The sequence below is a fragment of the Eulemur rufifrons genome, chromosome 23, assembly GCF_041146395.1.
Source record: "Eulemur rufifrons isolate Redbay chromosome 23, OSU_ERuf_1, whole genome shotgun sequence".
Lineage (NCBI taxonomy): Eukaryota > Metazoa > Chordata > Mammalia > Primates > Lemuridae > Eulemur > Eulemur rufifrons.
In genome coordinates, this window is record NC_091005.1 from 19,849,832 (window position 1) to 19,865,421 (window position 15,590).

At 43.9% G+C, this 15,590-nt stretch overlaps 1 protein-coding gene across 2 annotated transcripts in view; it reads left to right on the top strand.

Moving 5' to 3' along the window:
- WWOX (WW domain containing oxidoreductase) overlaps positions 1–12,415 on the top strand; it is a 911,117-nt gene extending 898,702 nt beyond the window's left edge. For both annotated transcript variants that reach the window (XM_069497831.1, XM_069497832.1), the window contains one exon: positions 11,328–12,415. In XM_069497831.1, coding sequence (XP_069353932.1) covers positions 11,328–11,516 — 189 coding nt within the window. In that variant the 3' untranslated portion in view covers positions 11,517–12,415. The remainder of the gene's footprint in view (positions 1–11,327) is intronic.
- The last annotated feature ends 3,175 nt before the right edge of the window (positions 12,416–15,590 follow it).

Below are 15,590 nucleotides of genomic sequence, written 5' to 3' on the forward strand. Positions count from 1 at the left end.
AAGAACACTCGAGCCAGGTGGGCCTGGATTTCCAAAGGATCTCACCACTTACTAGGGGAGGACACTAGGCCAGCCAAAACCTCTTCTGGGCCTCCGTATTCTCAGCTGTAAAATGAGGCTAATACTCCACAGGGATGGATACGTGTATTTTCTCAACATTTTATTATACAAGTTTTCAAATGGAAAATTTGAAAGAAGGTAGCAGCAACCACCCACCTACCCAATACCTAGATTCTGCACTTTTGCTGCATTTTCTTCTAACAACACTTGCTTGCCCCGCCTGCATACTGCTCTCTCCACCCAGCATTGCGCAGAGGTATTTGGGGATTTAGAGGAGATACGTGGAAAGGGCCTGGGGTGGTGTCTGGAATTTTGGGGCACTTCACAAATGATGGTGGCAGTTGTTTAAATGTCAGTGTCCCAGGGACATGGCTGTGAATTTGGTTCTGGCCAACTGTCACCAAGGCACCAGAGGACAGTGGGATTCACAGCCAGCGTAGCACCCAGCGATGCTGGCTGGGCGGAAGGGAAGGGTGGCTGCCACTACGATTTCTAGCCCAGGTAGCAGAAATTTCCCCTTTGCTTTTAAGTCCCTTGAATGAAGGAAAGACAAGATGTTTTGATCTATATGCTCCCTTCTTTAAGCTTTTAATAAGCAGAACTGTAGCCAGCTTTGAACTAGTGTCTGTTGTGTCCCAGAAAATGGCCAAACGTCATCACTCATCCTTACAACAACCGCGTGAACGGGATGTTATTACGCCCACTTCACAGATGAGGAGACTGGGGTTCAGTGGCTTGTCACAGAGCTGCCAGGTGGCAAAGGCAGGACTCCAATTCAAGGATTTCTGGCTTCAGCTCCTGGGCTTTTCCCACTGTCCCACACGGCCACCCAATCTGCACAAAGGCCTGGGTCTGGCCACCCCCTGCTTCTCCTCCTCAGTTCCCTGCAGGACTGAAGAGAGGGCACTGACTCTGGTTCAAGAAGTTAGAAAGGGCCTCTCCCCTTCCCCAGGTGAACACAGATGGTTTTGGTTTCTTTCTTCTTCTTCTTTTTTTTTAATGGAAAACTACAGGGAGCGAGGGCTGTTTCTTCACTTGCTTTGCAAGAGAGTTGGATTGGATTTGTACGCGATGCCCGAGTTGGATCAGTTTTCTGCAGCATTCTTCAAGGGCTCTAGAGAGTTCCTTGTGCCATCGAATTCAGTTTGGAGACTTCAATAAAAAAGTCCCGAAGCAAACTGTCAATTAATGCATTTACATCATACTTGGGAAAAACATCTTCAAACACAAACACTGTTTTCCAACCATTAAAAAGTTTACGTGCTACTTGGTTTCCATAGATACCCGAGGTAATGGCCTCCTTCCTCTCATTGAAGAGTGAATGTTGTTCGGTTACTTTTTTTTCTTTTCCATTTTTTTTTGTTTGTATGTTTGTTTACCTTTGTCTTTCGGACATTTTCCCTCCATCCCCGTGTATGAAAACAAAAGATAACTAAATTGAACCCTGGCAGTGTAATTTGTCTGAGGAAGACAGCTTGATTTATAAGCTCAGGTGATTTCGTTTTTGCTCATCTCATTATTATTTTTGGTACTTGCAGGAAAGAGATGGGGAATTTTCAATGGATCAAATTATTTCCCTAGTCTATCAAACACATAAACAAACTAAAAAGGAAAACAGTCTGTTAAGGAGCAACTGAGTTTAATAGTGTGTAGAGCAGGGATTGGCCAACTATGGCCCATGAGCCAAATCCATCTCCCTGCCTGTTTTTATGAATAAAGTTTTATTGGAACACAGCCACGTTCATTTGTGTACATGCCATGCATGGCCACCTTCACAACAATGGCGGAGTTGAGTGGTTGAGGTAGAAATTATATGGCCCACGGAGCCTACATTATTTAGTCTCTGGACCTTTGTGGAAGTTTACTGACCCTTTATATACAAGAAAGAATTGGGGGTTTGGCAGCATTGAATAGTTTTTGTCCCTTTAGGCAATTACCTAGTCTTGATGTGACTCCATCTCTGCATCTTTGAAATGGGAATGACAGGACCCTTTTAAAAGTGTTTTGGGATGTGAGACACATAGTAAGAGAACAACAAATAGGAATTATTTTCACTTGAGATCTTTTGCTAGAAAAATCCAAAGAAAGCTACCTTATGATTGTAGACTTTTTTTTTTTTTTTTTAATAAAACCCAAGAGAAGTGTGTAGAAACCCATGATAAATAGTTCAGGTGTTGTTCCTGGGCCAGTGTATGCCCAGCATCTCCTCCCTGGGAGAAGGTTCCAGAAACTGGGTGGAGCACTCCATTCAGTGGGGAGAAGGCAAACAAAAGAAGCCACAACAGTCTAGGAAGAAATCTTTAATTTCTATTCAGCTTTAAAGAGTTTGAGAGAGTTTTTTATCCCCCCCCACCCCGCCCCGTTAACAAACCAGTTCAAGTACATGCCTTCAGATTATAAAAGTACCTGAAATTGCCTAGAATATTAGCATGCATAGCTTGTTAGTATTTACATATATTTACATAGGGAAACAAGAGAAAGATCTACAGTTATTTACAGTCTACATAGAGGAAAAGAAAGGCGGCCTAATTGTATTTCCTAAAATACAGTAGATGAGTCGTCAGCACATGCATATTTAGATAATATTTGCATGATAGAATGCAATCTTTAAAAAAAGACATACCTTTGTAACTTTCTATGCTAAGGTGTTGCATAACCAAGGTAAATTTTTTTTTGTTTGTTTTGCTTCTAGTCTATTTGCATCAAAGTGCTTTAAAATGCTCACTAACACCGAGGCAGAATTATTTACCCTGGCAATTAAAGCAACAGCACACACGATCATTTCCTACTAACTAGCAACACGCTGCTGGTGAATGAAATATCTATTGTTTCTCATTACCCATCGACCACTGTGAAGAGATCTCTCTGTGTAAAGGCAGTGCCTAAGCTATCACCATTAATTATGGAAGTAATATAAATGAGACACTCTCCACAGTATGTTCTAAATGAAATATTAACAAGGCCAGCGTCTTTGAGCCTGAGAAATGATCTATTCCAGTGAGCTCTCTATGAAAATGCACCTACCTAACGAAGACATGCCCGACTTGAAATAGTGGGGCTGGACATCGGGGGCCTGCCTGTGAGATCTGAATTATTGCAAAGTACAGCCCTCTTAATTCGCTTCTGGAAGACAGAGTTAAGAGTTAATTTCTTACCATGATGTGGCCCCATCAGAGACCCTATGTCTTTTCCCCCAATGCCTTTTCTGTACTGTGTTGCAGAATATATATGGGACATGGGTGAAAATGAACTGTCAACCTTAAACTCTAAACAAACAGCCTGTTTGAGGTTTGCCCTGAAATCCTGCCTGCTCACGAAACAGTCGGCTCTTGGTTTTCTAAAAGACCTAATGTAGCAGGCAGACTGGGTGAAGTCATCTGTGCAGCAGGAGGGAAGGGGGAAGCTGTTTGTTTCACCTATACTATGAAGATATTCTTTGCACCATTCTATTAGAACTGAACCCATTAATTCTGCCTGACAATAATTTCAAAAGTTTGTTTCAGTGTACGTGGCGAATACAGATGCGTACATTTATATACAGTATACAGAGCTAGCTATAACGGAAGTTAAAGAAGTAGAGTAAAAATGTAAAATGTTTCAAATTAACACAAGCTAAATATCTCTTATAAACACTCAGCAGTCCTTCGGCACTGGCATCGATGTGGCCCCGTTGGAAACTTTCAGTGGGTGACAGGCCATCACATTTGTCCCCTGTGGAAGGATGATGCTATCGGTTACATGCTTATTTCTGTGGCAGATATCTATGGCTCTTCTGCTCGGCCATTTCAAAGTAACCCATGGAAGAATGAATACCCCAGTGCAATTTTTCATCCCAGCAAGAGAACTCCCCACTCAAAATGAAACACTACTTTGAGCAACATGAGTAGTCCGGGCGGCATCAGCAAGGAATGCCCAGGGAATTCTTGTGTGGATATAAGACATAGTCAACAATACCTTCTCTTATTTCCAATAAGACAATCGCTTGGGTCCAGTCAGTCCTAGAACACCTTTGGCGGGCACAAATGAAAGGTGGAACAAACATGCATAAAGTCACCCACACATATAGTACTTAAGCCATTCCTTTTTTCCTTTTCTCATTAGGAGCCCCTCCCCCAGCTCCCACCCCACCAAAGTGTGTCTGGGGTCTCACCATAACAGCAGGTCTCAGAAAGACGAAATCATTCTAAAGATTATGCCTCCACTCTTTTAAGACCAGACATAAATCTGTCACAGAACCCTTGGAACACAGAGGAGGCATGGAAAGGGCTACATTTATTTTAAGGAAAAGTTCAGAACAGTTTGTCGTCTTGAAAACACAGGCCCTGACGGCGTCCCAAGGTCACTGTGCCCTTCAGTTCCGCTGATAGCCCAGGTTAAGAAGCCTTGCCTTCCCAGAACAAACATGGCTTTGGACTCCTCCGGCTAGTTGGGATTGGCTGCCTATCCCTCCCCAAAATTAAGGCTGGCGAAAACAAATATATTCTTCCGCCTTAAAAGAATTCTTTCCAGCTTTCCATCCTGAGCCTACTGGTCTCTGGACGTATTTCTGCAAATATTTCGCAGAGGAAAAGCAGTAACTCTCCTGTGGACTTCCCAGCTCATTCCACTCCAGTCTTTAAGTCAACCTCTTAAAACTCCTTAGTGATGTTGCTAGAAATTCATGTCTTTTGTCAGCGAGAATGGCGTGGCCTTTGCATGACACTTCCTTTTAGGCTGACTTGGGTTTGGGGGCGTAATATTTGCGATGCCTGAACTGCAAGTAGGAAAGGCCCCAGGTCAGTTCATAGATTCTCTCTGAAGAGAGGCCTGTGAACATACGGCTGTCGTTTGAAAGCCATACGGCATTCCTTCCCCCTCAAATGTTTCACTCAGGATGTCCTTTGCCATTTTGGGTTGTGGCCTCTGCTTGTACCAATTGCATTTACAGTGATGGATTGGCACACCTCCTTTCTTCCCTCTCTCTCCTTATATTAATAGACTGTGTCCCCATTGCCACCTGGGGAATGACACGTCACCTGTCCCGGGAGAGTCAACTGAAAAGGAGCCTGAGGTTTTCCACACTTGTGAACCTGATTTAGCAAAGAAACTGTTTTCCTTGTGGCAAAAGGTGGTATCTGAACACACCGTCCAAGTCTTTTCTGACAGAGTGGGCATGTTCTGTTCCGTAGGGCTAAGAGTCAGGATGTGATCTCAATGGATTCTCCAGAACACTCTCCCAAACTTTCACAGCCTAAAAACAAATATTGGCTTTCCTGATCATCTTCGCTTTTTCTATTTGAGAAATTGAGCGTGTTCCCCTTCTAGAATAAATGTTAAGAACAGCCTGTGAGTGAGCAAAACTCCTGAGGGCTGATAAAGAAAGTTATATTTCAATACCTACGGGAAGTATTTGCATGTATCTAAGCCCATATTGTTCAAGGCCTTTGTAGGAGTCCGTTGTTAGGCATTCGCAAGAGTTAATTTGTTAGGGATTAATTGGAGGCAGGTGAGGGAGGGGGATGACGACCTGCTGGAGCAGGTCCGACATGCTTCTGCAAAAGGCCACGCTCGTTTACGTGTGTGGTGATTTATAAGATGGCGTTTGCTTAGGTTTCACTGGTTTGGATGTTCATGCTTTGAAAAACGTCTATCATCATCAAAGAGTACGTTTCTTAGTTGGGCAAATCTGGCACCTAGAGGTGGCATTTTGAATCAGGCAACCTTTTTATTGAGGGTCATTTGCTATTGGATCATCCAAGGTGCTGCTGAGTCTTCATTTTTGTTAATCCAAGCGGATATAATTTCGATTTAGCTCACTGGCTAAATCAACAATGGAAAAATCTCCTCTTAACATTTCTCAGGTGAACACATGACAGGCCACCCATTTAATTTTAGGCCATGTCAAGGTGTCACTCTATGGCCAGACGTGGCCTGGCTGAGAAGCAGCAAAGAGGCAGAAGGAAACTTGAGCCCAAGAAGAGGAAAGGGGCAACGTGCCAATATTTGTGTCGTATGTTCGGGAAGAAGGTTTCGTATACCAACTGGTATCGATTCTGGAGTCGATCAATCTACGTGATTATCTGTGTGACTTCGGACAAGTTGCTTTTGATCTCTCATACTAAGTGGGCTTCTCTGTAAATGGGAAAACTAACTGACCATGGCTCGTAGAGCTGTGTGAGGGTCAGAATATAATGCTTATAAAGCTCTCTGTGCAGGGCGTGGTGAATTGTAACCTCTCAATAAGTAGTAGTCATTGTTACAGCTTGAATAGTCTCCAGCTGCTACAACTCACTGGGAAGGCAGGACAGTGGGGAGGACAGGGTACTTTTGAGTAGAGATCTCTGTTCTCTTCTACCACCCCCCATAATTTTGGTGGAAATTGCTGTATTCATTGATTAGCACTTCTTCCAACTTCAATCGTATAATTTAATTATACAGGTATCACAGTGGAGGAAGAGGGTGACTTATTGGTGTGGTCACATTGATCGGGGAGACCTGTGAGTGAGCCTCATTCCTGTACGGGCTGCATTACCCTATGAACACATGGGATATGTGGCACAAATGTGTTTCCTTAAAACATTGTGCTTAGCAAGTAGGGAACACATAACCTTTTAGAGCAGCTTGCTTTTGTCTGTCTTGCAAATCAGAGATACAAATCATAATTGTTTTTGAGGAACGGCTGTGTCCCAAGCACCAAGGTATCTGGAGATGAACTCCAAAACACCACACGGCACCTTTCTGGTAGAGTGCTTACCAACTCTCTTGGGGGAGTGTTTTTGGTAGACAGGGACAGACAGAAAAGGCGTGGAGATGGCCATCATTCCACATGTGACATGGGTCTTCATCACCCCAATTATTCCACTCCAGGTGGCGTATGTATTCACAGGGTTACTGGATAAGGTGGCTGCTTTGCATTTGGGAAGTGTTTGCTTTACCCATCAGACCCCACATGAGTAACACTGAAAGCTCAGAGGGTTTTAAGAGGTTCTTGTCTTTCCTTTTTGCCAAACCCACTCGCTTCAGATCATTTCTTTGTCCCAGGAATTCAGTCTCATAATCACTGCCCACTTCCAAAAGGCCTCTCTCCTTTGGGATTCCAAGCCTAATCTAACTTCCGTGGCATGTTCCCTTCACAGCTCTGCTTTGCATAAATTGATTACTTCAGCATTTGCTGTGTAATGTCTTGGTATCAATATGTCTGTAATAAAGCAATCTTAGAACGTCTACTACTTTCTTGCAATCATTGACTATATAGATATGCCATGATATTGTGTCTATTTTTTAATACATCTCATAGTTAAATCTACTTTAAGACAGGAATCTGTTCTTTCTTTTAAATAAGCATGCATTTAAAAATAGAGAACCTGAAAACTAAACATTAATTGTGTAACATGTGTCCTTATTAGAACGTAAGTATTATACTAGAGTACTAACAAATGCATGACACATATCAATATGTGGTTTTTTTTTTTCTTAACCATATATTATTTATCAGAAACCTCTGTACCTTTTCCTTTAAAGGAGTCAATATTCGTTTGTATTCCATGCTGACAGCTACAAGTTGATGCCTAGCAGTTATCAAATAAATGTTGATGAAAAGCGGCTACTTAACATTTTCATCCCAACGAAGAGTTTTGGAAGGGTGGGTAATTTAGATCTGAGGCCCTCAACTATAAATAAACAGGAACTGCTTTCTAAATCCCACCTTTCTGTAGTTGAAGATCGTGCTGCAAATCTGACAAACGATTTCTGAAAGAGAATGATGAACCCTTATTACCAAGATACTCTTAACTTAATCCCAAACAAGATTCCTGGGTAATTTTACATACACTATAAAGATTGATGGCACAGTTCTCCTCTGGCAGTTCACAAATGTTTGACTAGATCGGAAATGGCATTCGGGGATGATTAAAGATTCTACAGGGCTTCCCAGAAATTCTCAGTCTTGTGTCGTCAACACCCTAACTCATTGCCGTTGCTATGGGATAGAGACATCGCTTCCCAGTTCTCACGATTAGCAACTGCAGGCAACCTACAGGCTTCTGATAAATTGTTCTAAAAAATGTTTAAGGGAACACATAGCTCCAGCTAGTGTTTGTATGTCAAGGTATTATTATTTTATCACAATGGATCAGTAAGCAACAGTGATGACTGGCAAGTGATTGCTTCAGATATTTTACAACAGCTGTTAACATTATTTTCTTTATATGGCTCTTTCATCTTTTCTGAATTATGTACTGATGCCCCCAAAAGTGGCATGGAAGTCACCTGATAGTGATTAAAGTGCTCTTTATAAAAAAAATTTTTTTTTATCAGTTTAAAAAGGCTTTATCTTGTATCAGCAGTACTGGCTTGTTTACTAATGAGATTTCACTAATGTGGCTCAGTCTCATTTTGATGATATGCAGACTGAAAAGCTGATGAGCCACAAATGAGAACTGGTTATTAAATTGTCGTCACATCTGATCACATAAAGATGTCACTCAGAGGTTGCCACTGGTACAGCTGAAAAGAGAATTCCCCAAGAAGCCAAAAGAGTAGTCGGCATGGGACCAACAAGATATTGTCACTGCTTAATTGTCCAGCAAGGGAGGAAAGGAAAGTTAGTACCCATGAGTACCAAGCATGCATCCGAGAGAGAGAGTTTTTACCAGTTGTACTCAATGGATCTTTGGAGTGGAGAAGGTGGTCTTTGCTTTCACGTTCTCCCCCCACTCCCCAGCTGTGTTCTTCTACAAAGCCAGAGCCACTTGTGATGGAGTTTGGATTGTATATCACCCCAAGTCTAGTGGCAAAGGAATCCAAGCCAGCTCTTGATTAAAAAAATATAATGGACTTTCCTAAAACGTATGGTTTTCAGCATGGTCGCCAAATGTAGGTTTACATGAAATGAGGCCAGTTGCAATTGCTTTCAGATTCCAGGGAGGGAAAATGCGTGCCCCCAGCTCACTCTCCATCTCCATTCTGAGTCAATGCGACTGCAGAACTTCTTTGCAAAAATACCATTCCAACAATGCAAGAGTGCAACATGACATCATCTTAGAAGGTCATGGTGGCAAAATATTACATTGGGTTGGGAAGAATTCGCTTTTTGCTTTCCCAAGTGGCCTCCTTTGGTCTTTTCTCTGGATTAGCAGAACCGTGAAAGGCAGTCTGTCATGATGCATGAACGCCGATATTATAACCCTTCTGGCGCTGGGGGAGTGGGGGCTGGATTTGGGATGAGCTGGTGGGATTCTCTCACCACTTGGGAGCTGACAGCAAGTCACCTGACTGACCACTTTGGTGGTTTTGGCAGCTGTAGAGCAGAATAGAAATCTATGACAGATCTCTAGAAATGCTTGCAGAACACCATCTCCACCTGCACTCTGCTAAGAACCCAGGCCAAGATGCTGTTGGGCTTGAGTTAGCTAGGTGAGCATCTCAATTCTCCAGTTTGTCTTAAGAGGTACTTTTGCTTCCCTTTTCCCTACATGGGATGCAGAGGAGTCAGATAAACCACTTGAAATTGTTTGGATAAATGTGCCAGGTGCTAAGCTCAGGGCTATTAGGAATAATAATTCAGTGAAAGGAAATTTGGATGACATGAACTCATTTCCATTAGACTTGAGCCACACAAATCAATTGGAAAAGAAACAGCTGAATCCAAGGTAATAACTGGCTATTTGGAGTGGGCATGGAAAATGGTACGGGGGTTGGCATGGTAACAAACCAGTTTCTACATAATTAAGTTCAAGTCATGTCAGTTGTTCAAATTCTGGACTCTCAGGACTTGTCCATGATCGTCGAGCAGCCAGTTATTATCAAAAACCAAGTCTTTGTCTCACTCTCGGTCTGCACCCCTCCCACAACCACTCACTTGACCGCACTTGACCTCTCAGTTCTGAGACCAGCTCCAGTGTGACCGCAGACCCTGACACTGAAGTCAAAACCACCACCACACCAAAAACCCATCTGCTTTAAAGCACTTTGCTCAAATTATAACACCTTGAGAGCCTGGTTCTCAGAATGGCCTTGGCTCCCAAAGACTTTAGCATGCAAACACAAGGAGTGCAAGCCAACCCATCGGGGGGTTCTTCTCCATCAAGCACTCTGCTTGGGCACAACTTAAACCCTGTAGGGGCAGCAAAATGGTCAGCTTTGGGTGGGGATGAAAACCCACTTCCCCAGGATCAAAGGTCCTTAATGTTTGCCTAATAGCGACCTTATCTTCAGTTCCCTCTCTCAGTCCTCTCCCTATCAGCTGATAATTAGTTGATGCAGCAAGGGCTGTGATGCACATAAATAATCATAAGATGCCAGATAAACTGTATTGGTTTTAAATTAGAGCCGTGCCTACCGTGTCTCCCTACGAACAGCAGCCTATTATTTTTAATTATGGCTTGCAAAGCAAAGTGGTTTCTTGCCCTCTTTGCAGCGTCCCTGACAGTCTTCTGTCAGTGCAGATGATATGATGCCCCATCCGTGCACACAGCCCTAGCCACAGCCCCAACTGTTCCTCAAAAGCTGAGACCAGAGTGATGGATGACAGTCCTTGCAACTTGCATTTTGAAGTGGACTGGGAGGAAATGGACCCCCTTAAGCCACAGTCCCATTGTCAATTGGGGCAACTATGACATTTAGAAAAAGGTTTTCACAGGATCTGGATGAATGAATAAATGTGTCATGTGTCTATGGGAGGTGTGCATGTATGGCAGGGAGTACATGCATATGTGTGTGTGTGTGTGTTAAATGTTTTGACACAGCTTTGCAAACCCTTCCCCTAGCAGCATCGGGGCAAAGAATAAAGGAAAGATCTGGCCCCAGCCCCACTTGGATTCTCTACCTGATGGACCATAATTGAGAGTGGTTGGTTTAATTCAGACAGAAGGTTCTATAAACATCTTGGTGTCAGATTACATTCCACAAGAAGTCCAGGGGTTGCATGAGTTTGCTCGTGCGTTCAGGAGATCATCTTTTCCTCTTCGCGAGGAAGAGGCGCCTGCCGTGATTTATTGATAGGTGTATTTATTTTCGAAGCCTTTTCCTAGACGAGGTGTCAAAAGTCACACCCGCTTTACAAGCAGAGTTTATGGACTCATTTTTCCAGGATGGTCGCGTCCCCCGTTTTACAGTCATATGCTTTGAGTTCAGTGCCCTTTGCCACACCAAGATTCAGTTGCAGCTGAACCAGGTGGGGGAGGCTTGCTAATTCCCAGGCAGTCACCATGACGTTTCATCACCCCTTTTCTTAATTTTTTTTTTTTTTTTTTTTTTTTTTTTTTTTGTCTCTCTTCTTTGATTTCCAGCAACAGGGAGCTGCCACCACCGTCTACTGCGCTGCTGCCCCAGAACTTGAGGGTCTGGGAGGGATGTATTTCAACAACTGCTGCCGCTGCATGCCCTCGCCAGAGGCTCAGAGCGAGGAGACGGCCCGGGCCCTGTGGGCGCTCAGCGAGAGGCTGATCCAAGAGCGACTTGGCAGCCAGTCCAGCTAGCGGGGCTCGCGAGGATGGGCGCGCACACCCGCCCCGTGTGTGCGCACGCGCGCTCGCGCAACTGCCGGCACTGGACCCCCCTTCTAACCGTACTATCCAGGTGGTTTCCTTGTCCCTCCAGCACAGCTCCGCAAGAGTAAAGGAAACAAGAGCAGTCACAACAGAGTGGAAAATGTTAAGTACCCACAGGAAGCAGGGAATTCCAGGGGTAAAGGGACAGGATCACTTTTCTGGGGCTGGATTACCCAGGTCCTTTTTGCTTTGTGGTGGTGGCCTGCTTGAAAGTGAAAGCTTGGTTGGTACGTGGGTTCCTTCTCTCCCTGTAGAAGCACAAGCAATTCTCTCTCACTGTCAAGAATAGCCCAGTGTCCCCTTGTCCTACCCAGCTACCACCACGGCCACCACTGTAGCCAGGGGCTGGCTTTCTCCTATTTAGGGAAGAAAAAGCAATTCTCCTCCACCCTTGCTGCATTGATCCAGGAGATAATTGTTTCATTCATCCTGACCAAGCCTGAGCCGGCTTGGCAACAACCAGGGAGAGAAATCTCAGAACCTTGTCCCAGCCGGCCGGGATGGCGGTGACACTCAGAGGTGGAGTGGCGTAGGCAGAGCTGCTGGGTGGCAGAAGGATTGATCGTCGAGTCTCTTGCCAAAGCGGTACAAAAAATTCTTTTGAGATTAAAACAAATTTTGCAAATCATTCCCTAGATACCTTGGACAGGCAAGAAAGGAAGCGTTTTTCCTTAAGAACACACAGGATGCTCCCGGGTGGGTTTCCCTTCGTTTGTCATTTACAGTTTCAGTTCTCCTGTGTTGTCACTCTGCTCAAATGTCCTTCTGTCCCTCCCATCCTATGCTTAATAAAAGAACATGCTTGAATATGATCACCTGAAGTTTGTACTGTTTCTTTTCAATGTTCATTTCAGTTTTTTTGTTTTTGTTTTGTTTTTTTAGAAAAGAAATCTAGAGGAAAAATAAAGCGCTTCTTGTAGACGCCAGGAAAACACCATTCTTGTTTCTTCTCTGAGTTTGTGTTTTGTTTTTGTGCTTTGTGGCTGTCTGTGGGCCAAGTTGTCTCACGCGATTAGCATGCCAGCATCGTATTTTCTGTTAAAGAAAGAAAGAAAAGAGAAATGACTATGGTTTAATTTCACCTGAAGATGTTTTGTTATTACTTACAGGGGGTTATTTCGGTGCTCTATGGCTTGCTCCCCCTGTAACTACCAAGTACTTAGTGATTCAAGGGCATCTCTGTGTATTAGAATGGGGCCCTTTGGAGGCTCTTCTCCGCTCAGCCTGCGGTTTCCAGACTGTGCCAGTGAGGACATGAGAAAGTCCACTCTGGCAAGATGGAGAGGAGCGGCGTGTGTGTGTCATTGTTCCTCCTCCTGAAAACGGCAGCTTCAGGTCAGGCAACATCATGCATCTCCAGGTGCAGCCTAGTCAAACACCAGCACTCTCCAGGGGCCCACAGCCTGGTCACATCCTCCCATCTGGGTACATCCCCCCTTACAAAATCCTTATTATCATAGGACTTTTAAAACTGTGAATCAGATAAGGTCACTTTTCTGGTCCAAGCCCTCCAATGCTTCTAAGGTGGATAGTTTGCAAAAGCAGTCACCAGACTTCCCCTCTCAGTAGCGAGACCTTGGGAGGCCCCCTCCCACGCTCACGCTGACCTTGGCCACGTGATTGGCTCTGGCCAATTTGGAAAGTACGTTTGCACTGGGGTTGCCCTTTCCTGCTGCTCTTTGGAATCCCGCAAGCTCCATCACAAGAACGAGCCCGGGCAAGCCAGCTGAAGGGGCACAAAGTCGCTACCCAAACTGACGTCGGGCTAACTGACAGAGGTGAAAGTGAGGCCACCCATGCTACCGGCCCCAGCCGAGCCAACCCAGATGAGAAGCACCTCCCCAGTCAACCCACAGACTGCAAAAAAAATAATAATAGATGTGTGTTACTTTAAGCCACTGTTTCAAGATTACTTGTTACGCAGCAAAAGCTAACTGATACAGCTTCTCATCTCATTGAATAAAGTCCAATTTTTTCCCCCATAGTTCTCTCATAATCTGGTCTCCAGCTGACTCTCTGATCTCATGTTCCAGCACTTTCTCCTTTTCCACTAGAAGCCACTTTAGACTTCCTGTGTTCCTCAAACATGCTGAGCACACTGCCAACTCAAGGTCTTTATACTTGCTGTCCCCCTCTGCTGAAATGCTTTTCTTCTGCATGTCTTTCTTGCCCACTGCTTTCTGTTCTCTGCTCAGATACTACCTCTCTCTGATGAGATGACATTCATGATGTCACTTCTCCCCCTCCCCGTACCCTCTATTTTTCTCCATAACACTTAATCCCATTGGACACATTGTGTCTATTTCCGTATTTCCCATCATTGTGAGAAGGCTGTGGAGCCCCGCACTGTGCTAAGCAGGCTGCAACAGTACGTCTGATTTTTGATGTGACCACAATCCTACCAGGCTGCCCCTTCTCACCGTTTTATGGAAATGCAGACCAAGAGGTCTCTTAATTTGCCATGGTCCATGCAGCTCCTGGTTCATAGAGCTGTGATTCTCACCAGCTCTGTTTGATTTCAAGGTCATGCAGTGTCTCTGCACCAATGCCACCGCTCCTCTGGTAAGTTGAAAATATCTGTTTCAATAGGATGCACTATCTTAAGGTCTCAGCTGAGCAGAGAGGTGACTTTATGTGTTTCACTCTAGCTAAGCTTTAAGTATTTGGTGAAAGTGGAAGTTAAGCCAGGGCGAAGAAGACACTGGAGTCTCGTCAGCCAAGGTGATGTCCAAAATAACAACAAGAACCAAGGGAGGATATGCTGGCCGCCTGCCTCCGTGCGCCGTCTAGGGCCTCTGTCCGATTGCCTCGTGCATCCTGTGTCACACCGGTAAGTGAGGCCAGGGGGAGCTTTGCAAGGGGAGATGAGGATTCCCCCAAGTTGAGGAGTTCCCTAAGTCACATAGACCAAGTCTTTATACATTCATCCATTCATTCAACAAACATGCCAAATGCTGTATTCTAGAAATTCAAAGTCTAAAGTAGACCCTTCCACAGTCCCTTCTATAAAGGAATTTGCATCTTGGGTCTATGGGAGTCCTCACAATGCACAAGGTCCTAATCGACTTTATCAAAAGTTCTCTAGGTTACCTGAAGATGAACTGAGGCCCCAGAATAAGAGCCCACCCAGTCAGATGCTGCCAATCCTTGTGGACCATCTTCAGGAATTTTACTTTTTTGGCCAATTAATTCTGTAGAAAATTCCTAGACAGATGATCGAGTGGGTGGCATAATTCCTATAATTCCTGTTGTAGCATATTCTAAGGCCAAGGCTATTTCTCACCATCTGTCGTGATATGTACCTATCTACATATGTATATATACATGTATATACACACATGCATCATGTATGTACAACCCATCATGTGTGTATATACAATCCATCATGTATGTATATACAATATGCATTGCATATGTACACACATGTGTGTTAAGTGTGTTCATATACACATGTGCATTTGTTCACATGTATGTGTATAGATGGTCCCTAACTTATGATGTTTTGATTTATGATTTTTCAACTTTATAATGGTGGTAAATTGATAGGCATTCAGCAGAAACTGTACTTCAAGTACTCATACAACCATTGTTTTTCACTTTCAGTATAGTATTCACTAAATAGTATGCGATATGCAACACTTTATTATAAAACAGTCTTTGTATGCCCAAGTAAGTGTTCCGAGCATGTTTAAGGTAGGCTAGGCTACAGTGCTCAGCAGGTCAGGTGTATCAAATGCATTTTTGACTTACAACATTTTCAATTTACAATAGGTTTATCAGGACATAAGCCCATCATAAGTCGAGGAGCATCTCTGTACACACATATATGTATTTGTAGCATACACTTGGTATAATAATGATCCCACTCTGTCATCACCACTGCTACTAAGAGATACTATTTACTGGGCATCTACTCTGTGCCAGTTAACGGTTTAGGGAAATCACACCCTCCTTTTTATTTTTTGCTCACTGGATGGAGCCGAGGTTTAGAGAGACAACGTG